This window comes from Chiroxiphia lanceolata, chromosome 10, assembly GCF_009829145.1.
Source record: "Chiroxiphia lanceolata isolate bChiLan1 chromosome 10, bChiLan1.pri, whole genome shotgun sequence".
Lineage (NCBI taxonomy): Eukaryota > Metazoa > Chordata > Aves > Passeriformes > Pipridae > Chiroxiphia > Chiroxiphia lanceolata.
Genome location: NC_045646.1, coordinates 14,944,706 through 14,968,352, shown reverse-complemented (window position 1 = coordinate 14,968,352; position 23,647 = coordinate 14,944,706). Strand labels below are relative to the sequence as shown.

General features: G+C 38.2%; 1 protein-coding gene across 1 annotated transcript in view; it reads right to left on the bottom strand.

Moving 5' to 3' along the window:
* The window catches only part of SLC9A9 (solute carrier family 9 member A9), a 182,751-nt gene that overhangs the window by 133,359 nt on the left and 25,745 nt on the right, over positions 1-23,647 (bottom strand). The window contains exons 5-6 of the mRNA XM_032698082.1: positions 8,490-8,605; positions 328-433 (exon numbers count right to left, since the gene is read on the bottom strand). Of these exons, the coding sequence (XP_032553973.1) occupies positions 328-433; positions 8,490-8,605 (222 nt within the window). The remainder of the gene's footprint in view (positions 1-327; positions 434-8,489; positions 8,606-23,647) is intronic.

Sequence of the window (23,647 nt, the reverse complement as noted above, 5' to 3'; positions counted from 1 at the left end):
GTGCTCATTCTGCATTATTTTTTCAAGATACCTTGTTTAGATGAGAAAAGAAATCATATTGAATTAATTTTACAAATTTTATAGAGTAGACTGCTTTCTAGGTTGAAGAATATGAAGTAAAAACTGCATTCTGGATACACAGTTACCATTAACAATATTGAAATTCTAGCGTTTAACAAACCAAGAACAATTCCAAAACTACTTCTCTGTAGCAAAATCTTCAAATGCTCTATCTATACTTGCACAGACTATATCAGTGAGAATTACATCAGCTATTAAAGCTTGTAATTATCTCGTCAAGTAAAGAATGGAGGTGGGTGTACTTACTATGTCAGCACAATAGCCACAGCATCATTTAGGACACTCTCTCCAAACAGGAGCGTGTATAAATCTGTATCCACATGCAGCTCATGGAAAATAGCAAGAACTGTCACTGTATGGAGACAAAGCAAAGTGAGTTCTTATTTTCATGTTGCTCTGGTAGTTCAAGAAATAAAGCAATGTTAGAATATGAGTTTGGAGAAGTCTAGTCCTATTTATTGCCTAAGTGGTTAATAATAAGTTAAAAGGGATCAGCTGGAGTATATAAGATCCTTAAATCCATTAGGTCTATGAGTTTTGGTGTTTCAGCTGAATTAGGAAGACACTTTCCCTCTCACACAGAGAATCATGCATATATGAAAATGTCACAGCATGTTTCACTGTGCATAAGGGACTGTGATCTTGTGACTATAGAAAAAACAAGGATGATGAAAAGATGGGCTTTTCCATGGACTTTGTGTTTGATGAATAGTGGTTTACCTGTTTTGAGAAGGATTTAATAACACTTATCCATCTATTACGCTTGTTCACTGAAGAATATGCATAATAACTTACCCTGTCCTGAACCACTTTCCTCTTGGATTAGCATATCTGTGGTCATGCAGCCTTGTGGTCCAGATCAGGATATCTGACACCTGTAACCCTTTGCCTTCAGCGTATCATTAACTAACATTCCTTCCTTCTTCAAGAGTTATACCCTCTATTTGATTTTTAGTTTACCAGTGTAGTAGAAAAAGAATAGAGTGTGTTGAATTTAAATTGAAGTTGGGCAAAACATTTAGACAAACATCCTCAGGGGCATTTAGACACTTGGCTCATATTCCGGAAATAAGGTCCTACAGTTATTAACTTATGCCTTATCTGTTTTATGCCTCAGTTTTCTTACCTACAAACAGGGTATCAGAGTCCTTCCCAAGATCTACCTTGCACTTCATAATCTCCAACTGAAGAAGATTGTTTATGTTCTGTGTTGGTATTATTTTATCTTTGCATGGGCAAGCAGAGCTTTCTCTTTTCAAACAGAATTTAATGTAAAGGCCCCCAGTTACTTGTACGGTTAAAAATTACATGATAACTCACTGCTTCACTGGTGCTCATCCTAGTACATAATTGTGCAAATGACTCAGTCCTCATGGCCCAGGAATCCCAAAGTTTAGGAGTGCCTCTGGGATGCCATGTTCACCTCTGACATTTTAGATATGACAATTATATGCTTTTACATTCACATGACTGCTGATAAATCACACAAAAACATGAACAGCTAATGACGTTTTGTCTTAATAATATTTCTTGGAACTTTGAAATCATTATTCCTTAGATTTTCTAAATGACATTTAAATATCTATGTAATCTAAAAATCTGTTTATAAACCCAAAATAGATTCTCAGTTCTCCGGTGAGATTTTATGTCAAAGTGATCTCTGTTGATGTGTTATCTTTGAAGAATTTTGGAAGTGTTATCCTACAGAAGACAATTTAGGGGATGTGTGTAGCTGAACATTTGCTGATATAGCTGTATTTAAATTAGCTAGTTATATTTAACCATCCCGGTAACCTCACCCATCTACTCCCACTGCAGCTATAATTTAAACTAGGAAAAGAGTTCTTTCCCCAGAATAGCACAAAGGTGTAGGAAGGAGTTTTATTGACAAACGATATTTTCTGGGTTCACCAACATCTATATTCAGGTTTTTTCCTGATTAGCAATGCTGACTTAATGTGCTAAATGTGGACCCAGTTTAGTGCTCTGTTCTTTGATGTCATTGCCATAACAACAGACTTGTTTTCTAAAACTATTTGCCACTTCCAGCTTTTGTTTATTGGTTAATTAGTTTGGACTCTCATTAATAGTCCCTGTGGTAATGATAGAAGGAAAAGAAAGCAGTAAAGTCCGAAGTCCTGTTGGTGTGTATGTGTAGCAGGCCAAGCCAATTAGACAGATGCCTACACATTCCTCTCCTTCTTTCCTCCTAAGTAAACAGATTTCTTTTGCTTTCTCTCTCAACCTTACCCCAAAAATATGACTTCAAATCTTTTGAAATGAAAGCAAAATAATAAAGCAAGCAACACAATAATGCATCGATTGCCCAGTTCACCCAGTTTTCAGAAAGTATTTTCTATTTCAAATGTTTTCTCATTTCCAGTGGAGGTTATAGGATCTTCTTTACAGCACTACCTGTCCCTGACCCAAGGATTCTGGTCTCTGCTCTGTCCCTATGTTTGTCTGGCCCAAGACACAGCAAGCTTCAACCATACCACTGCTGACAGATATTTTTATGATCTGTTTTTAAGGAACTGAAGTGATGCTGGTTCCACAAATCCCAAGGGAGGGTAACTTACTCTTCAGTATTCATACAATTTATAAATGCAGTTATTTCTGAATGATGTCTAACCTAAATCTCCCCTCCTGCTCTTCAAGTCTGTAATTTCCATTCCCAGCCTTATGAGACACAGATAATTTGTCACATTTATTCAGTTTTTCTTTCCAGCAGCATTTTGCCTATTCAGAGTCTCATTTCAGACATCTCCTCCCTAAACTGACTCACTTCTTTCAATCTCCTCCCTTTAGTAAGGTTTTCTTGCCTTCTAATCAGTGCATATCTTTCCTGAAATACAGTGCCCAAAACCAGATCCCAGTATTGTAGCTGACATTTGCTGTCAAGAAATAGAATGAAAAGATGCTGTAGAACATGTTAATAAATCCTATTTTCCTTTTTTTTGCTATGTATTGGTACTTATGACTCATTTTCAGGTTGTAAACCTGAAATCCTTCTCATAAGTGAATGCTCACTTCTTGTCTGCTATCTATGAGGTTGATTTTTTCTAAGTGTAGCATTTATCCTTCTTGATTTTAAATCATTACAGGAATCATATTGAGTTCTAATCACATCTTTCAAAGTGTTTGCAATCTCCTTTAAGCATAATGTTATACATTGAAGAAGCCCCCTTGCATTAGCCAACTCATTAATGAACATTGTAAATAGTATCTGCATAGCAACAGAGAACTGCAGAATCTTTGGCACACCCACCCTGTTTAAGAGCTCAAGAAAACATTTGCACCTTGTTTTGACAACCAGCATGTAGTCACTTCCCCCAGATCACATTTGCCTTCATTAATTATGAGAATCTATGGGTATAGGTCAGAACAGACATGATAAAGGGACATGACATTCTGCTACGGAAGAAAGTTAATTTAAATTGCTCTCTGGATAGAATCACACCCTAGGAATAGTCATCATGTCCAAAGTAGACACATCATGTTTTGTCTGATGATTGACTTTAAACTCAAGGGAATTAATTTTAAAGTGATCATATATCACAGTGACATGTCTAATCTGTGAGAACTTTAAGTAAAGACCACAGACACTGCATTGCAGTTAGCACGGCCTCCCTGGCTTTCTGAAGGCACTTCTGAGGAACAGTGAGTACAGCTTGGGTTTTGTGTGGAAACTACTCAAAGACTTGCACAATTCAATAGATACAATATCTATTATAGACGCCAAACTACTTTTCGTTAAAGTACACAATACCTCTTCATCTCTTATTTCAGTGTAAGTATATGAGGACAGGGATAAAGACAGGTAAAGAACTTGATGGCTTAAGGGACAGTTAATTGGGGGAGCACAAACACCTTTTGTGGCAGTAAAAACTGACACCAATGGAAATAATGTGTATGAGAGCTGCTGACTCAGAAAGAGTTGTGACCTTCACTTGAAAATTCAGAGATGGGAAGCAGGAAATAGTGAAGCATTTAAGATTTTCACAGTACTTGTGCCAGCAGAAATCTGATTCACTTCTTCCTTAACTTCATGGCCTTAGGGAACATCTGCTAGATGATAAGCTTAACATGCTTTCAGTTGTACCCAAGTCATAACAAGTGTCTGTGGAGCTGGTTTGTGAAAGGTAACTTTTGACATATGTAGAAACAAATGGGCTTGTTATTGATCCCTGTAAAAAGTATTTGCGACTGAAATATCAGCAAACAACAACAATCCCTAAGCTAAATGTATCCAATGCTACTTTGCTGTTATGTTTAAAAAGAATAAGGAAACCCAGAAAATAAATGAGACCATTATATAAAGTACTTGTATTATTGTACCTCAATCCTCTGACTAGAACTATTAATATCTTTCTCATGGGCATAAATTCTTTTAGGAGGGCAGTGTCAAACAGGAAGAAAATAAGATGAGAGAAATTTAACTTATATTTCCTATTGAGTTGGTCTAAAAATAAAGATTTCAATTTAAGTTATAGTCTTCTTTCCCTATTAATCAGCCACACCACTCACAGATTAGTTCAGTGGTGAAAAAGAAGAAAGCATACAAATATTTTAATTAAAACCACATTTATAAAGTCCTACATAACCAGTATATGAAATGTATTATGTTGTTGTATTTGTACATTATGCTTCTTAATATGAAATCCTTTGATTTTACGAGAAACAGAAACTGCTCTTTCTGATAAATATCCAATTTTATCAATAACAAAAGCAGTGCAACCCACAGCTCCAGTTCAGCTGTAACCATAGTAACTCCAAATAGGGAAGAGCCTTGTGATTATCAATGTGACCAAAGGTAAGGGAGTTCATATAGCTCAGAAATAGCCGTGCTCCGGCAAACCCTTGTAAGGTAAAGCTGTTTTCTACACTTGAAATGTCAAAAGTGAAAAAGAAAAAGGAAGTGCTAAAGACACAAGAGATGTGTCTGGATGGGAAGGTCATTGCACAGAACATGTCAATGGCAGCAGCCAAGACAATGTGCCAGTCACACTACTGGGTTATTTTTGGTGGCTGAGGCAGAGCTCAGATCTTTACATTCATGTACCAGTTTTGTTCTGTCCGTTCATTTGCTACAACCACCGGCGCCCTGGAGCAGCCGATTGCAGGGGCTCGTTGCTGACCTGCCTTCCCAGCGCAGCACAGCTGCTGTCAGAACATCCAGGCTGTGCTCACCCTGCAGAGGGTTTCAGTTGCCAGGTCTCTGTTGCTCTGGGGGCTCCACGCCCACAGCAGCACCTTTGCCACGCTCTCACTGCTGCTCTTGATGAGTGACACCTGCACGAGGATGTAGGAAGGAACTGCTCCATCCCCTTTGAGGGGATCACAGCCAAACACTCCCAGAGTCAGGTTCCATTAGAAATCAAAATGCAATACTAACATGAGGAAACCCTTTCTACAGCGAAAGAGAGAATTCTGTGCTGTTTGACACAGATGAAAGAACAAGATTGATCAGAATAAAGAAAACTGTAAATACTGGCCATGTTTAAATCAAAGATTGAGGAAGTGATAATTTGGGAATTTTAGAATTCTGTTTCTTTAAATTAAATCTCTCACCTGAAGTCTTAAAATAACAAACTTTTCCTGCTGAAAATAGTAAATTATTGAAAGGAGATATTCTCTGTAAAACGAATTATTTAGTTGAAAGTAACTTTCTTTTGTCTCTGAAGTTTCTAACTTTCCTGTCTAGACACATGAAAGTTCTTTTGAGGCATCCCAAAGCATCACTGACGTTTAGGGATCACAGTCTATAATGCAAAACACAGTCCCAAGTATATCCAGTCTCAAATTAATTTCTTAATCTTAGTTCAAAAGCTAGTTTCCTTTATAAAGGAACACACAGCATGTAATAGCAACTCTTCTGAATTATTTTTATGCAAAAATGTCTAGATTAATAATCTTCAGATAACTTTCAAAACTAAAACCTACAGAGTGCTATGATATTTTTTTTTCTTCTTAACAGTATTGGCAGTTTTAACTGGCAGACATTTGTTCACTGCACTGCTAGTAAGTCTTTATTTATCAAGTAAACATCTACCAGTCATCTTTACAATCACAAATACAGAACTCAATCAAACCAACTTCTGTCAACTGATCAGTTTTAGCATATTTTGAGACTTAATTGCTTCCAATAGCCAAGGGAAATTAAATCTCTTTTTAAAATGAGTTTATAATCCTACACAGTGAAAAATTAAATGAAAAATCATGTAGGAAATCTGACAGGAATTTATTATTTCATCTTAAGACACTAATTTATTGTTCTAGCCTACTTCTATAATGCTGACATTTTACCAAAGATTTCTTTAAGAAAACCAAATCAAAACCTAGTTATCACATATAAAATCATTAGACTGATTATTTTATGCTCTAATACATATCAGTCCTCCATGGCACAAAATTTTAGCTTTAACTTTTGGAATGCCAGTGAACTCTTTACATGGCTTGAGATTATAATTCAGTAGCAGATCCTGCAACACAATGAAATATTTTCAGCAGTCTCCACCATTTAATTAATGAAAAACATAATTCAAAATTCTCTAAGTCTTTGAGTGGTTGAAATTTATGGATAAGGTTAGTGAACACATGGAACAACTTAGAATATTGTGAGTAGATAACAGAAGGAGCAAGACTGAACATTGAAAAACCTCTTGGACATGAGCAGACACTATATAAGTAAGGAGTAATCGCAAACAATATTAATCAATGACAGTTTGTCACACTAAAAGCAGTTTTCTCAACTGCAGCATTAGATTTTTAAGCCTATTTAAAAATCCAGGAAAAGAAATCCTTGTCACTTCTTATTCCTTACAGTCTAAGAGGAGCTTCTGTTTTGTTTTCTTTTTTTATTTCATGGTTGTTTCAGATTAATCAGTGGTGATTTAATACCATTCTAATCAAAATCAGTGCATTTGTCTTATACATTACTCCTCATAAGTCAACATGTTAATTTGTGAAACTAAATAGTATTGGACTGGAAAATGGGAAAAGAAACCAAGTCAGCTGCAAAACCCTATTCATGGCACCATCAAGAAACATACTTAGAAATTGTAAGCACCCTTTTATTCCATAAGCAGTTTATTTTCCAAGGTTTCCCTTGTGCTTTCAGTTTCTGTGTTTTTCTCTTGCTCTGAGGATAGGCTCCAATCTGAGCTGAATCTTAATAATGTAGCTGGGTGATAAGTGGCAGCATATTGGATGCTTGGATTAATTTGAGAATAACAACTTGATGCAGCTTTTACAGCAATCTTACAACAACTGCTTTTGTGGAAATAAATTGTTTTAGACCATATTTTTAAGCCATCAGAACGATAAATCACAAGCCAAAAGCATCTTGTTAAATATTGAGAGATCATTTAAAGAATGGAAAAAAAATGTAGAACAAATGGCTTTTTCTCATTTCTTTTCAAAACCAGGGATTTGAAAGCTTTATTCCTAAGTTTCTCAGAGAAGTTTCTCAAGGGTAGTTAACACTAATGTGCATGACAAAATGTTTTCTGTTACATTGCCTGGATCAGCTCAGCTGAAAATTTTGAAAAATTCCAACATACCCTTGCAAAATTTGTACTTTGTCTCAGCAGACAACATATTAAAAAATCCTTTTTTCACCTTGTCCTTTGCTGTTGTCCCACAGATGCAAATAGCAATACCTTCCTTTTAATATTAGAGTACCCTTATTAATATTTTCAACATATCAAAACCTGGAAAAATCTATGAAACCTAGGCTTACTTTGAGATAAGCCCTGTTTTGGTTAGAAGGATGGACTAGAAGACCCCCAGACATCCCTTCAAATGTAAGGAATTCTGTACTTCTGGGATTCCGAAACTCACTGAGTCTGCTTCCGAGTCTGCTTCCCAGACTTTGCTATTTACTGCAACTTCAGGCTTTAAATCTCACGTCTGCAAATTCAAGTCAATCTGTTGGTGTGGGATTTTTTAGAGTTGTATTTCTATGAGCTCTGCATTCAAACCGTAACTGATGCCTTATAAACAGTATTCATATGGCCAAATCTGAAAGCTTCGTTCCCCGTATCTTTAAGCTGGGTTAAATCACACATGGGTGTGATGTGGAGATTTTTAACTGTGAGGCCCCAGGTTACAGCAGTTCTCACACAGCAATCAGCAGGGAGGTGTCCTGGAGATCAGAGGACATTTTTCCAGTCTTTCCAGCAACTCCAATTATGAAGTTTGTGAGCTAAACCAAGGTAAACTAGTCACTGAAACAAACACAAGGGATCTCTGGAGCTGATTTGACTTATGATTATCAGAATATCAGACATTTAAGAGCTATGGGAAGAAAACATCAAGAACAGAGACTTCAAACATTTCTATGGGACTTACAATTGTGATGTTCTTATTTACTCTTCTGACTTTTGAAAATTTATTTAAATGGTTACCTGGATCTGTGGCAGACATCAGTGATCCAAAAAATAAACAGTCAGTGAAGTGGAATTCCCATTGCTTTAACTGGCCCATGTGCACCATGGCCTTCACAAAGCCATACATTATCAACCTGTCAGAGGAAAGATAAGACAGGCATTCAGACAGAGCATTTTACACTTATGCTCAATTTACAGTATTAAACAGGTTCTTATTCTCTTTAGCTTCTTTTCAGTAAACTTATCACACGAATACTGAACATAAACAGTTATCATGTAAAAATTTTGTTTCCTGTTCAACTGTCAAATATTGTATTGAAACACCAGAGACAATTCCAAAGCAAAGGCTTTTCTGAATAATTGTCATCTGCTGGTAGCAGAGGACAATGGTTTGAGCTGTTTATTTTTCAAAAGGAAAGATAATGTAAATGTAAGAAGACATTATTAAGACTAATTTGTCTAATATTGAAGAACATTTAAACAAAGGCAGTTCCACTGTCAGTTCCGTGGCTTGCTCTAATATTTCTAAATGAATAGTTTTATTCTATGAGCTTTTAAATGTTAACTGTACTCAAAGTTCCAGATAAGGTCTCCAAATGAGACATATTTAACAACTCACAGTGACAGTGAGGCAACAAAGTCACACTTCAAAATGCACTGCTACATCCTCACCAGTTTCACAGGAAATGTTATCACTGGTTTATATAACCAGGCAATGCTATCTGAGATGTGCAGTCTAGTAAGAATCTTGAAATACCTCGAAAAAAAGAGATTCAGCTGTTGTTAGAATCTGTTGTAGATTTTCACAGTTTTATATGTTTCCAATCTAGTTAATAATAAACCCAATTTCATTCCATCCCTTTTCCATAAACACAACACATAAACTGGGCTCTTCTAACTATGGACTTTAAACCAACCATTTAAGCAGGGCTCCATGCATGCACATACTGAGCTATGTTTTGCCCTCAGCTACACTCCCAAGGTGTTACCAAAGCTGCAAAAATGCAGAAGATCTGAGGGACATAGGAAGTGTTACTTATCCAACAGTCTGAGAGCTGATTACAAATTGCTTTCAAATACTTTACCAGTCTTACTGTATTCCACTAGGAGGGCAGCAGATAAGTCCTCACAGCATTCCCCAGTGGTCCTGAGTATCTGTATTTACAGGAGCTGCCTAGCAAACAGTTCACCACCAATTGCCCTAAAACTGTTTATCCGGCTATGGTTCTCCTTGATTGATGAGTTCACTTTCTCTCCATTGCCAAAGAATAAAGACTCAAGACCCTGCAGTGAACTTAGTCTTTTTATCCCCAGCACAAATTTGTCAGCTTTCAGGAATGAATCCTTCAAAACCTGACTGTGGTGCTGCTATCCCAATTTGCAATTGTTTCAAAAGCCACAGCAATGGAAGGGAGCATGGGGATGCCTTTTAGAAATAATTGCCCAGATCTGCTTGCAGTTTTGACCAGAGATACTCTTCTTCCTCATTTAAAAAAAAAATTAAAATAATAAATAAAAATAAATCTTAACTATTTTTAAAATTTAGTAATGATATTGAAAAGTTTCATCTCAGCTGGATACCTGAGCTCCAAATGGTGGTGCTATTACACATCATCCAGTACCACACAACATAACTGTTCTGAAAACTTCTCAGTTGGACTTAAGGTTGGTTCAGTGCTGCAAATAGTATTTGTGAATAATGGATTTGGTCATAGATTTGGAACATTATAAGGTAATACAACAGAAGAATAAAACTCAGATGAGCTTTGCTGCAGGAGACCTGACATTTTCTACACCCAAACAAATTTCTTTTAAATGTGGGAAGGAGCTCATCAAGCTAGAGTAAGTATTTTGCTACTTCAACAGGAAAAGAGAGAGGCAGTAATGTAATGAAACACAGGAGAATTCAGAATTTTCCAGATTATGCAAGTCTGGAACTTTCAAAGTGTCTCATCTCTAAAAAATTCTACATAGAATGCTGTCATTACACAGTAGAGTAGACATCATATAAATATTTGACTTGCTGAAGTAAGAATCTTCTTCTGGGAAACTGAACTTTAACTACCATAATTTCCAGTACAAATCGGCAAGAAAACCACGAGTCCTCAGCACAAAGGCACAAAATAAACTTCAGACTGACAAAAATTGAAGTAAATAACAGACACTGAAGAACCAGAACAAAAACTCTGCAAGGCTTTAATTATTCTGAGCATTGGGTTGTCCTTACAGTTTTGAAGCTGGACTGAATTTTGAAGCTTGCTGGTGTGAAAAAGGGAGGAAGAATCTCCATTTGTAAAGGGTCCAGTTTTTTTACTACCACAGTTCTGCTGCTAATAACCTTCTATTGTAGTGCACTGAGGAAAGGACTTTGGAAAGCACCTTGGCTTTCTGGGAACTGCTGGATTTTTGCAGTGAATTTGTTTATAAAGCTGCTCTCTAGGAAGGTTACTCTGGGACTGGGACATTCTTGAACCAGCTGCTGTTTACATGTAGAGGGGAAAAAGAGAGAGCCCTCTCCTAAGGCCTTTACAGACTGATTGCTACACACAAAACCATGGCAGGTTGGTTTATAGAATGCTGATTCTTTGATAAGTAGCTGAATCCTCACATGCAAGCTAAAATGGGAAAACCTACCAGTTCTAAAAGAATCTACTCTTAATTTAAAGCTGCAGGGGACATAATTAGAATGTAAGAAAACCTGCTAAGTGAAGATGTACAACACACCCTGTATCCTCAGTACAGACAGCCCCATCTGCCTGAGGATTTTATCAGCAGTTGTATTTCTTCAGTTTTGCTGTTCATTGCATTATCACTGCTGAACCTCACTAAGGGTCTTTATTGTGTTAAAGGTTTTAAAAGTGTAATTCCTGATTTAAAGTGTTTGTGCAGTTATGTTGTGTAGCATGAACGAGACTTGTAATTTAAATCTTTTCTGCAAAATATGTTTTCTAGTCTGCAGAGAATTTTTCATCTCGTAGTCCAACTCCCTAAAGAATCCTACTTTATCTAGACGTGATTATCTTGTAGCTGGAAGCCAGTTGAACATAGCTACAGATTGTAATCATGCAAGCAAAAGATGAAAAAATATTTCTTCCTTCACATTTCTTCCTTTTCACAAGGAATAGCAACATTAATAAGCCAAGAACAGGAAAATTTTATTCGTGCCTATATATGTAGTAACATAGTGATTGAGGGATACCATAATAGAAACAAAAAGTCACTTATCCAAATTTAAAATACATGATGAAAAATATAAATAGTAGAGATAAAAATTAAATACTCTCTCCTTTATTTTGATCTTTCTCTTTCTACTATATCAATATATTTTTATAACCTTTTCCTATACAATGAAATGCTTCATGTGAAATGTCCTGGCTGCAGTGATCCATTATTTCAGAGTGTTCTATGTAGTATTACATCCTTCTTTTAGTCATCTTTTAAATCAGTTTTGTCACTAGAAAGGGTAATATCATGGGTTTTTCTTCAAAAACTCATTTGCCAACTAATCAAAGCAGGAGAAAACCTCAGTGAAGTTTGTCAGGTAAGAATAAAGTGATAGTGAAGTTACCTTAAGTTATTCTATATAAATCACAGAAGAAGAAAACCCCTCTGGCCATAGAAATAACTGAGAGATCAGAAAAGAACCTAGCTTTAAAAATCCACTGCATACCCAGTCACCTGGGGTACAGTGACTGCCCAGGAGCTGAGCATTAGAACTGCACACAAAGCTTGAGCATCACTGGATCTGACAAACAGCTCCAGGGAGCACAGCTGGGCTCCTGGGAGGGCACGGGGTGAGGTGCAAAGTGCTTTTGCTTGGCATTTCCCAGTGAGCAATGGAAAAGATCTGCCACTGAGATTTTGTTAGTAGTCACAGGTTATCTTTTTGCTTCTTCAGTCAGAAGCTGTGATGGGAAGGGTAAATGGAGAGAAACATGTTTTACACCTCAGAGATATGATGTATGTGGGTGTGAGTAAGAAAGGCTGTGTTCTGGTAACCATGGGTCTATAGGTAGCTTGGCTTGTTAGATAGTCCTGTGGTATTGGAGTTTTGGGAAAGTGAGGGCTGTTCAGTTATTCAGTCAAGCAAACAGGTACTGAATGTAAATAAAAAAAATCCAGCCCAGGTTTCTGTATCAGTCAATTTGGGGGCCACTGGTAACAGAAACAGTAAAGAGATCTGAAATAGGCTTCAAAATATTTATCTTAAGTTCTATAACCCATCTTCATTGGTACAGAACCACAGTGAGTGCCTGTCCTTACTGAAACACATGCACACGTGTCCAGTGCTGACTTTAGCACAGTGCATGTCTGCAAGATGCTGCTCTGTCAGCCCTGTGTCAGCCAAGCAAGCGCAGAGGTTACAGCACTCACTGGATCCTCACCCCTTGCTGTATCTCTGCCCCAGCTCAAGGCTGCCATGCCCAAGTAATCCACGTCATTTCACTTTAGGAAAGACCAACCATATTTGTGCTTGATGTTTTAGGATGGACTTGAATGAGACTATGCAGAATGCCCCAGTGTCTGAGCCTTTGCTTAATTAAAAACAACTTCCTATGGATTTGTACTCATGAAAGTAAAGAATTGCTACATGTTGGTATGAATTTTATTTAGGTTAGTCTTCTGTAGAACATTCAACCATGGGAAATATCTATTAAAATATAGAGGTGAAAAATGCTGGATAGCTTCAAAATTTCAAAATACAATTGTAGATTTTGCTGATAAATGCTAACAGTGTAGCTAAACTAAGTGAAGAGTGAAAAAAAGGGAGTCAGGTGTGAACATACATGAGCTGAAAACTTAGTTGAGATTACCAATCATTGCTGGAAACTGTCAGTAAATGGTATTTCATGGGTTTTTTTTGGGTTTCAAAAAAGTCTCAAATGATATTTCATGTTTGTTTTGGTTTGTTTTTAAAATTTCAAATCTCTTTTTTCAGACTGACTTTCAGATAGCCTTTACTGTACTGTAGTTTTACAACATTTTGCATCAAAGACATACAAACCAATTTAGCACCTCTCACAACTGCACAGTATTATTTAATGTGTTTTTAATATTTCTCTAATTAGTACAACACAGCTTTGGGATCCCTGTGTTCCTGATCTCCATTTAAATTAGAGCCATTATGCATTATATACGTACAAACCTGAATCTCTGCAATGAAAAAACTGTACTTAATCTTTGAGTTGTGAGTAAAATCTAATAATTACTTGGGCAAATGAGCCATGAAACACTGTCAACTGTACTATGTCCAAATCATAGTGCCACTTAATATTTTATTGCACTGCAAGATTCAAACATTACCTCAAGATTTACTTTACTCAATCTTATAAATTGAGAGAATCTCCAATAGATAATGAATTACTGACAGTCTTACACATATATTTTGAGACAGGTATTCTCCTGACGGCAAAAATAGAATCTAAAATAATCAGACATGAGATTTTCCAGATACAATAATGATGATTGTTTTAGAAATTCCTAAACCACTGTTGTACAGAAGGTAGTGGAATTCTAAGAAAAATATTAGTGACACCAAGAGGCTTTCATTATGAAAAAAGGAAGGACTGAAAATACCCAGTTTGCAGAAGGAAAATATCACAGTGTCTGTATTATCTACAGGAGTTAAAAACATTGTAATTAAATGTCAATAACTCTGAGTTCTCAGATTACACAGCTGTTGTCACATACAGGGATTAAAACACAAAGTCAGAGTGTCGGGTAAATTGGCTTCACTAGTTAATTGTCTCATTCAGCCACCAGTGAATTCACGTCACCAATGAGGTATTTCAGTGATTATCATAATTCTAGTAATCATAACATGCAAGGTTCTTTCTTTACCTAAAAGAAGTCAATATCCTGAAGAATTTAATCTGGTCTAAATATTAAAAGGTTTTATAAGTTCAAGAAAACCTGTTGCAGCCCATTATAAAATTGCCTTCAATAAGAGAATTTTATCTAGTTCTCAGCTGAGTGGGTACTTTGTATCCTGAAGTGTGAAGACCCCTAATCCCATCTCATTATCCATATAAATGTCTAATTTTATGAAAGACTTTGCTAAACCCATGGTTTTAACCACATCTGACAGCACTAAGTGTCACAGATTAGCTATGGACTAAGAACAAAACTTTATATCTGTTTTCTTCACCTTTGAAACTTCAAAAGTGCCAGCCTTTAATATCACTATCACCTCATTATTATATGGACAGAAGGATATATGAGGATCATTTTGTCTTTTCAACCTCAAGAACATTCCAGGTGTCATAAAAACTTCTATATGAGTTTTCTTCAGAATTCCATGAAGCAGCAAAATCCTATTTTCAGAAATAGTGTTCAGGACAGTTGAGCATGTTAGGATAAAAGACCTGTCTATGGAAAGTCTTCAAACCTCACAGATCTGAGGGATTAAAAGGAAAAAAAAGTCTGATTCAGCAGAAATTCAGAAGAGAGCTATTTTGAGTCAAGAAAGCAAGAACCAATAATGTTTTGAACTCCCTCTCCAAGTATAGAAACATTGCTGGATAGTAACCTGCTATCAATCTATGTGGAAGACAGATTCATGCTTCTGGTTATTATTTGTGCTGAACTAACTCATGAACAATTCAGCTAGTATCTAAATTTCCCCCCTGTGAGATTCTGAAACAGCAATATTTTTGCTTGTCATTTGAAAATACAGTGTAAATATTGAATTTAACATATTTTCTTTTACTATTTCATATCAAAATACATACACCCCATGATCTTATTTGCAAGGAACTGCTACAGTAGGTCTTCACTGGAGCACCTAATGTTCCCTTTAAATGAGCTTGTATTACCATTAAAAGGTAATTATGATCAGTTTGTGATTTCAGAATAATGTAAATTAGATTAGAGAATAACCCGATGTAAAATAGGGCATGAAATAAAATATAGAGAAACATGTTTGAAACTGTTTTAGAATTTTTATTGGATTAGCTCAGTCAAATAGTGATGCAAGTGCTCAAGAACAAAGAAAAGAGGAATTCATACCTGTGCCGTAAATGGAGATTGCCAGGTACCCTCATTTAATTTATAGTGCAGTTTTCAAACATAAAATGTATTGGTTGATGAAAGAGTTGAATGTGTTTAGGACAGAGGGGGCCCTTTCTGTGCCTTGAGAGTTTCCAGGAGCCTGCCTGGCCTTGGTTCAGTCTCCCCTAGAAATAAGGGACACTTCAGAATATCAACCCTGAATTTCACATTTCTAAACTAGGGTGTGGGACCTCTTGGGACATGGATCAGTCTTGTGCCTTAGTAATTGAAATCCAAAAATTAGACCTCTGAAAGTGCAAGGATCTCTGTAAGTGTGTAGACAGGAAAAGAAACCCATCCAACCTTTAAAAACATATTAAATTTGGGGTTTTTTTAAAACAGCATCCTTGCTATAGCAAACAGGGATGAAGAAGAAGAAGAATGATAAAACTCCTTGTGTCCAGGTTAGCTCCTGTTACTGGGGATATAAGAGTATTATTGTGTAATGATGCTCATTGGTCAAGTGAAAATTGAGGGGTTTTTGTTGGAAAAAAAAAATTAACAGAAGGACAGGTATGCAGACAGGTCTAAAGTGACATGAAACTACTGTGATAAACTTTCAAAAATAGGAACTTTCTAGGCCAATAAATAACTTCTCAGGGTGAAAGTATTTGTGGTGATATGATTCAGAATGAATCAGCAGGACATGAGCTTCAAAACAACTTGTGGCAAGCAGGTTATCTCTGTCTTATACAGTTATCCTTAATTGGTGTGCTAAATAGAAATGATTTTTAATACATTAAATATAGCAGCAGGGTCCCAGGAAGCCCACTTTTGTGCTTCTTTATTTTTATTTTAAAACTCTCTTATTTAATAGGTTTGTGGCTTCTGAAGTTGTAACAATGTTTGACAAGTATCGGTGTGCTGTAGAGGAGTCTGCAGTTACGAGTCTGCCCTCTTGTGAGAGTTGCATCTTCCCCACCAGACTATGTTACTGTATCACATGGATTGCAGAGTCAGTAGGAACAGAAATACTTAATTCAGCTTTTTCACACAGTGGTGTTGGTTCTGCTCCATTGAACATAGCTATTTCTTCATTGTAGCTTTGTTATTTTTTAATATCAATATGCATAAAATGTGTATCTGTTAAAAGAGTTCTTTACTTATGGCTAATTATGATGATGAGAATGTTGTGCAGAAGATTTTACTTTTGTTGTGCAGATTTGACTTTTCTATCTCTGATGCCTCAAAACACCTCTGGCAAAGACAGCACAGTTGGTTACCATACCTGAGCAGCACTGGGAATGGGGAAAGAGTGAATTTGGGCACAAGATACAAGTGGGACGATTCGTGTTTCTTTGTTCCCTCTCTGTTCCAGTCCCTGCTCTTCAGGAAGCCTCAGGGTGTGGTTTATGCCAGTGACTGGCCCAAAAGGTCAATGAAAATCTCCTGTCCCCACTACCAAGAAGGCACTAGATATTCTGAGTACATCATGCTGCTTTCTGTCAGATCTGGACATACCAGTGAGATCCTCACAAGCTTTAACCCTGTAAAAAGCCCTACGTAGAATTCTTCTTTTTTTCTTCTTTTGTTATAGTTCTCACTGCAAGAAGCCCAAGCACACAGCAGTATGGATATGTTCTGTGGCTCTATCCTAAACCCACGCTCCTCACTGACAACAGCCAAGGACAGGTCCCATTTAAGCTTAGGAAGTGCCAGGAAATTTGGTTAGTTATTGCTAGTAGAAGGCAGAGTGTAGCAGCTATTTGTTACTCCTTCTGGGGTTTAGGCCATAAACCTATAGGATCCTGTAGGATATATGATTGAACCTCCAGCATAAATCTATGGATGTATCAAGATCTTCTTCAATCCCTGCCCAGTTTTTCATTTCCTTTCCCCTGAGGGCAGAACAACCTTCTAAACAAACGTATTTTATTTTTCTAGCACTAGGACCTGATGAAGAAGACTTACATAGGCACAAGTTGGGTGTATAAAAGAGAGTTCTACCACAGCATTTCTGAACAGTTTGTGGCAGTAGGACCCCTAGGACAGATTGATTCAGTGCATGTCATGAAGGGCACTTCTCTAAAGGTTAAGGATTGCACGTGCCCAGTTACAGGACATGCTGTTCCCATTACAGGGTCTTTCATAATTGTTGGGTCTTGTTTAACAAATAAAATTTCTAATTCTACAGGATGAGGGTTTGCAATCTGTAAAATCTAAAGCTAGTACTGTAGATTTAGTTGAAATGATTAAGTGGAAAATGGCCTTAAATGTTTCCTGGGTGAGTTGAATGAATTGATGAAATGGAAATGCTGTTGTGAGATTTTGGCTGCTTTCTCAGGGAAAATTTACTTTGTAAATACATGAAATACGAATGATTTTGATGAGAAAAGATTGAGATGTTTGTGTGAAAGTTTTCAACTTTGGAACAGCTCTAACGTAGTGAGAGTGGATTACAGGGAATATAATTCTTAAATGTGTATGTAAAAACATCAAACCACGAGAAAAATAATTTTTGTCTAACTCACATGCATTACATATCAAATTAAATAGAAGCGTGAATAAGGCAAGCATGTGGGATTGGGCTGAAAATAGCACTAAAAACTGTTATGTCTCCTTTTCTTCACTTGCTCAGCTTGAATATCACTCCCAGCACTGACTCCTCTCAACAGGGTGTAAATGCAGAATAACGGCACGAGTAACTTTGGGTTTACATTGTTACTCACTGGGCATGACTGTCAGTCCCTTGTCACGTTTTGTAGTCTTATTGATCTTTCAGTATTTGAAGAGCTTGGAGAAAGAGTGGCTTTTTCTTTTCTAGTTATGAACAATTCTGTCAGATGAATCATATAAACATTTGCTTTTTGATAAACCAAATCCATGAGATACAAGGCTTTGTAAGACACAGTATTTACTAACATAAATTAACTGATAATAAAAAAAGAAGAAAGTAAAGTCAACTTCCTCTGTAAGAACAAGCTGATTATTTAATTGCAAGTAACACTTTCTGTTCATTCTTTCTTCCTCCAAAGTCTGTGACAGCTGACTGAATGACACTTTTCCTTTGCATGGTACATTAGGGCTCCTGCAGCTGAACCACGGGATATCAAGGTGTGAGCAGGGGTGGAACTGAGGAGTAATGAGTGATCTGTCCTCACCATTTGCATGTCTATTTGCTCACACAAACAGTTTGACAGTTACTAGCTCTGTGCTGTTCCAGCCATCTCCTTTTCCTGCAGGGATCTTTAACCTGGCCAGGTTACAACACTTCTGTGCCTGGTGATGGAAACAAAGCAGCTATATCAGACCTGGGAACTGTGCACTAAGCTTAAACTGACCTTAAATTTACAGGGTTTGTGGAGGCAGAACAAAGCTGCTGATTAGTAGAAAAGCAGGTGCAAGTCCTCCAGATTCAGGGTAAATTTACAAATGCATGTCACCTGCGCAGTTACGTTTGCATCAGAATGTAGCAGTCACTCGATAGTGCTTATCACTGTGATAAAGCATGTACAACAGGGAATGAGAAACACAGCCTGCAGGCACCACTGCTGGGGAAGGATGGGGGAGAGAAACGCAGTGTGATTGTTATGGCTGAAGCCAGTACAGACATTGGGCAAATGTCACTATTCCTGTAAAAGTGTGCAATGGGATCTTTATACACCCATTATTCAGAGTTTTACAGTTCTAGAAACACAGATACCCTTGCATGTTATGCTAGGCAGGATTCTACCAGAGGTGAAAGATCATTTACTGAACCACTGACAGACACTGTTATATTGTTTCTTACACACCAGTGTTGGCTTCAAAAATTTTCACCACAGCCCTCTAGTGATGTGGGCCAGGACACGGATGGAGTGAAGTGGCTTTGCAGTAATGCACTGCAATCAGACAGAAATTTGACAAGAGGCTGGAAAATATTTTTCCAGCAATAGGACTGATTAGGCATTCACAGCTAGAGCTGAAGCACTGTAGAAATGCAAATAGATTTGTTCTCTATAATGGCAGCAATTACTGCTTTGCTTCATCCTATAGCTGGATCAAAACAGAGAGAAAAGGACTGGCATTTCTGTGCAGTAGTATTTCTTCTTCATTCTTTCCATACTCCTAGGTTTTTAGGTACACTGGACAAAGTACCCAAGAATGCACTGCAGAGTAGCCTTTTAGGGGTGGAATAATGAGCTCTACAGTCTAACAACTCTTTTATTGCTCTAATTTCTGTGCCTCTGTGATTGACTCCTTCATTTCATCACTTCAAAGATCAGAGAAAGATTATATTCCAAAATGAGCAAGGCTGAAGAACATTCCCTTCTTGGGAGGACACTGATTCAAATTAACTGATTCTACATCACTGAGCATTGCTCACTATGAACTATGGTAACTTTTGAGTTTGATTTTATGCAACAGCTGTAGCCAAATTTGTTTAACACTGTATTGGGTTTGCATGGCAGAGTTTTGGTAGCGGGGGAGGCTAGAGGGGTTGCTTCTCTGAGAAGCTGCCAGAAGCTTCCCCTGTGTCTGATGGAGCCAATGCCCGCTGGTCCCAAGATGGACCAGCCACTGGCCAAGGCTGAGCCCATGCAATGGTGGCAGCGACTCTGGGATGAGGTACTTCAGAGGTGGAAAAAACCCTGTGCAGATGGAGACAGGAGTGAGGATATGTGAGACAAACAGCCCTGCAGACACCAGGGTCAATGGAAGAGGGGGATGAGGTGCTCCAGGTGCCAGAGCAGAGATTCCCCTGCAGCCCATGGTCAGACCATGGTGAGGCAGCTGTGCCTCTGCAGCCCATACAGGTCCATGTTGGAGCAGAGATCCACCTGCAGCCCCTGGAGGACCTCATGTCAGAGTAGGTGGATGCCCAAAGGATGCTGTGACCCCTTGGGAAGTGTGTGCTAAAGCAGGGCAAGCGTGTGGGGAGTCCTCCCCCTGAGGAGGAAGGAGCAGCAGAGATTAGGTGTGATGGACTGACCACAATCCCCATTCCCCACCACCCTGGGCAGCCAAGGGAAGGAGGGAGAGAACTCATGAGTAGTTAAGCCAGGGAAGAAGAGAAGGGTTTCATTTCTCATTATCCTACTCTGATTTGATTGGTAATAAATTAAGCTAATTTTCTCAAGTTGTGTCTATTTTGCTCATGACAGCAATCAGTGAGTGATCTCTCCTCACCCTTATCTTGACCCGAGAGCCTTTCATTGTATTTTCTCTCCCCTGTCCAGCTGAGTAGGGCAGAGACAGAGCGGCTTTGGTGGGCACCTGGCATCCAGCCAGGGTCAACCCACCATAGAAACATTTTCACACAGCGTTTATTCAGGCCTCACTGTAATCTGTAAGTTGCAGAAATATTTTTTCCCCTTTAATCTCATATGGAAAACTGATTACTCAAAATGTTTGCCAGCAGCAGTTTGTTCAATAGGTTGAACCACAGGTCATCAGATATTGTGCATGTCACATTACAGAAGCCTTTCTCCTTTCTTAATTCAGCCTGGGCCTCCACATATGGAAAAAAATTTCGAGACTATTCACAAAAGTAAAAAGTGCTTCAGAAATAAGTAAACATTATTGTTTTAGGCTGCCTGTTGGTATAGGTCCAAGTAATTAATTTAGTAAGTATTTCTAGAATTTCTTGACAAAATTTTAAAAACTGGCCTTAAGATCTCTATTTCCTTCAGTTTGGAGCTCTTGCTGTGTTAACTTTATATTATACTTTCTATATTACATTTCAGGGTTTTTTTACATACGCATCTTTCTTTTTCTCACTGCAATCTCTCGTGTACAATAATCACGGGTCTATGGGAGCACTGAAGGAGGTGTTACAGAATTGCTCACACTTCCCAAACTGAAGGCACCAGTTGCTTGGGCTGTACAGGGAGACAACGATGCCAATGTTTTCTCTAGTAACTGAATGTACAGGGAAAACCAAATGGAATACGAGAGACAAGACAGAGGAGTGCAGCAGAGCAGGTAAGCACTAGCACGAGCAACAAAGGGTCAGGGAATACAACTCGATCCACAGCCAGTGTGGGGCAGCCCCAGCGTGGGCAGTGCCTATGGGATCCAGGTCTGGCCACAGACCTTGGGGGAGCCCCTGGCACCCCGACCCCGTGTGGCTGTGCTTTGACAGCCCTGCAACTGGGATGAGACACGATCTCCAAAGGAGGGGCAGGATCCTGAACCAAAGCTTCTGGTCTGTCACCACCATGCAGCAGCATATGACTTGACTCGGCATATGGAGTCCCCTAGGATGGATTCTTCCCAATTTTCCTGCTCTTCCCCATCTTGTTGCAACTTGAGCTTGAAGAATACCTGTGCCTTGTTTGTCCTAGAAAGACTGTTTGTACCTGCTTTTGCTGATTGAAAATATTCAATCTCAAATTAATTTTAGAGTGTTAGAACTTCTAAAGGATAAAAAACCTGATCCTGGAGCTCCATTTACATTCACCGAAGCCCGAGTCTATTCAGTAGCATAGAAAGCAGAACTGCCTGCAACACCTCGCCAGGAGAAAAAGCACAGATGAAAAGAGGAATCACAGCACTAAGGATTTTACATTTCCATTGCACTTTGATGTTCTGCTCTCGCTCCCCTCCCTCCCTGAAGCAAGCTAACACCATGGTGTGTGACTACATGCTTCTAAGTGGTTGAATCTGCCTCCAGGCACTCTCCTCCTAGTCTTCCTTGCTACATTTGAAAGATCATCTGCCTCCCCAGCATCTGTTCATGACTGATGACGATCAATGCTAAAGGGAGAGAAAGGGCATCCCAATGGCAATTTTATCAACTGGAAATCGTACACAAGGCTTTCAAAATGGGCCAGCAAGAGGAAATTAAGAATAGGTTAGACTGTAATGATCAAACAGATCAAAGAAATGAGAGAAACAGGGGAAAGCAACTCAGACATCTTTTTAGAGGCAGAAAGCCCTGCAGGAAAGGAAGTATGAAGGCACAAATATCTCAGCACAGCATCTTGGCACTGCACTGTTACAATTCCCTTGAGACAGCACAGCTTATATAGTATCACTATGGAAAGAAGAAAGTATTCCAGTAGGGATATTTGCTGAATAATACAGCAGTGTTTCCATCCCCAACATGTTAAAAACCCACTAAGAGATAAATAATAACTTCTTAAACAAGATTTTTATTAAGTGACATAGTTTGTATTCTTTTGATTGTTCAGCTTTTAGTTTGCATCTGGATCATGTTTTCCGGTTTTTTGTCATTATGAGACACTAACAAAATAGTTAAAGATGATGTTTTTGTACAACAAGAATATCCTCAAGAGTAGCACTGTAATTAAATTATCAAAGATAACAAGGTTTGCAAATAAACCCAGGTTTGATAACACAGAGGTGTGGCACTCCTCTGAAAAGTGTTGCCAGGCTTCATCCATCTGTCCTGGCTGTTATGGAAGGTTTTTGTCCTTGTAACACAATGGAGGTAGTTCTTGCTGAAAAGAGATATGTAGGCAGCTTGAATAATTAATTCTTTCAAAGCAGAAGCCACACAGGGGCCAGTACCTAATGAATAGAGGAAGAACACGGAGGAGAAAGAGTTTTGAACAGTGTGGCTAAGGACACCTTGTTTACAGCCAATGACAAACTCTCCTCAAGGTCTGGCATTTCTTTCTCCTTGGCAGCAAAGCCCTTCCTGAGGCTCTGCAATCAGGTGGAATATTGTCTGAGAAGCTTCGTGGAACTGTTTGCTCCTCATAAAGCATTTGTGGGCAATTATTGGGAAATGTGTTAAACTCCTACCAATGTGCTCTACTGATGTGGAAGCAGTATGCCTGGATGCTCCACAGCTTTCCCAGGTCAACTTAATGGAAGAACAGCCTGCTTTAAACAACCTATGAGAAAAATTGAGACACAGTTGAGAAATAATGTTGCTCCTTTACTACATGCATCACACATGCTACTGGGAAGACTGTGGTGAGAGGGGCACTGCAGGAGTGCTTGGGGACACTTGTGTCAGACCAATTCCTAATTATATAAATTTCTTGTCGTAGTGGAATACCTGAACAGGACCACCTACTGCCTGTCTGAGAACAACTGCTATTGCCCTATAGAACTGTTAGTACATTGCAAGTCACTATGTCATTGATTAATCTGTTTTTCAATTTTATATATCTATATCTATATATATCTCATCCTTGCCATACAGAAAAACTATATAGAACATCCACACCACT